Source organism: Limulus polyphemus, unplaced genomic scaffold (genome assembly GCF_000517525.1).
Source record: "Limulus polyphemus unplaced genomic scaffold, Limulus_polyphemus-2.1.2 Scaffold6541, whole genome shotgun sequence".
Taxonomy (NCBI): Eukaryota; Metazoa; Arthropoda; class Merostomata; order Xiphosura; family Limulidae; genus Limulus; species Limulus polyphemus.
Window position 1 is genome coordinate 29,443 of NW_013672151.1, and position 1,908 is coordinate 31,350.

Consider the following 1,908-nt stretch of genomic DNA (forward strand, 5'->3'; position numbering starts at 1 on the left):
ATTGACCGTCACATTATAACGCCCCCACAGCTAAAAGGGCGAGCATGTTTGGTGGGATGGAGGTGCGAACCCGCGACCCGCAGATTGCGAGGCGAGCGTCCTACCCACCTGGCCATGCTGGGCTCAACTGTATAAGTGAATACGACTTCCAAACAAGGAGTTTTTTATTGAAGTTATTTTAATAGTTGCACTTTGACCTAATAATTTGTAATACTAGGAAGGCCCTATATTGAATTTTATGATGTATTTCTAAGTAAAAAATAATACTAGTTGTTTAAGATTATATTAAAAAAACATAACTATAAACATTTCAATTTTCATGATCTTGGCTTACAAGTATGGTGACAGATTTTATCGTTACAATATTCTATGTAATGAGAAATGTTTCTTTACGTAGGAACCCGACGATCTGTTTGAGACAATATCTCAAGCTCTAGTTAATGCGTTTGACCGAGATGCACTGTCGGGTTGGGGAGGAGTGGTCTACATTATGTAAGTTATTCTGGCTTTGTCACTGTATGTTATTGTTGGTATATATTGCTTAGAGAGTAAGTAACAGTTCAAACATATTTTACTATATATAAAACCTGAATAACTTTTTTATTATTATCATCTACATCTGTTATAAAGTGTTGTTAATATAGTCACAGGATTTACACTTGCTAACAAGTGTTGCAAATACAATAACGTAATGGCAAAATGTTTAATTTTTATACAGTATTTGTTTTAATTCAGTTTCTTAAGACAATAACAGAAATATAAATTCATCTTTAACTTTCCTGTGAAATTTCCAAAATGTGTTTCTTTATTAAATATCACTGAAAAAAACAAAAAACTGTATTATACCTCTACGTACTTCCGAGTCACGTGCATTACAAAAGTAACTTACTGAAAAATTATGTAAAGACACTGCATTAAAACTTAAAATAGATTGTACGTCTGTATTTTAGCACTCGACTCTTTCTATTCAAAACTTAGTTTATGTGAAATTTCTACAATTGTATAATAATTTTATTAAAACATTTCCCAATAAAAACTTCTTATGAAAGAACAGAAAGTAAATGTCATAAAAATTGTGTTCATATACTATTTTACAATTGGCTCTCATAATTTCACATCAAATGTATTTGTGATTTTGGTTAAATGTTTCTTCTGTACACTATATTTAATAGATACTCCCGTTTCTTACAGCGAGAAAGACAAGGTCACCGTTAAAGAACTGAAAACTCGTATGGACTAACATTTAAAACTATCACAAAAATGTCATTAATGTAGTAAAATGATGAGTATATCACAGCCACTTTGCCCCGATGATGACGTATTTAATTAAAATGTTCAGCCACTTTGCCCCAAATGATGACGTATTTAATTAAAATGTTCAGCCACTTTGCCCCGATGATGACGTATCTAATTAAAATGTTCAGCCACTTTGCCCCAAATGATCGTATTTAATTAAAATGTTCAGCCACTTTGCCCCAAATGATGACATATTTAATTAAAATGTTTTCTCACTGAATATTGTGTTTGTTCATTTCTGGATAAATCAAAAGTTTAATTTGGTGTTCCTGATTGCCACAGAATTTCTTCACGATGAGAAGATTTAATAGAAAACGACTGGTAATACGTTTTACAAGATTGACCTAAAACATTGTTAAGTCTATTTATACAACTACTTTAAAAAGGGTAAAATCTGTAAGAGAGGTGAAGATACATATTTAATTGGGTATGTTTTTATTTAAGGGATGTTACTGAACTTTAATAGAGAAAGTACACTTCTTTTACAATACACTAACTTAAGACTAAAAGCTTGTAAGGTATTGGAAACAAATAGGCCTAATATTTATTGCAAGTACTAAGCTTATTAAAAACTAATTCAACTCATTGTCTTGTTTCTGATTAAAAGTGTAA

The 1,908-nt window shown here is 31.1% G+C and overlaps 1 protein-coding gene across 1 annotated transcript in view; it reads left to right on the forward strand.

Annotated features, from left to right (window-relative positions):
- Window positions 1-1,516, forward strand: part of LOC106473835 (proteasome subunit beta type-3-like) — an 11,234-nt gene extending 9,718 nt beyond the window's left edge. Inside the window, exons 5-6 of the mRNA XM_013934511.2 lie at window positions 398-492; window positions 1,192-1,516. Of these exons, the coding sequence (XP_013789965.1) occupies window positions 398-492; window positions 1,192-1,240 (144 nt within the window). The 3' untranslated portion in view covers window positions 1,241-1,516. The remainder of the gene's footprint in view (window positions 1-397; window positions 493-1,191) is intronic.
- Window positions 1,517-1,908: the final 392 nt, after the last annotated feature.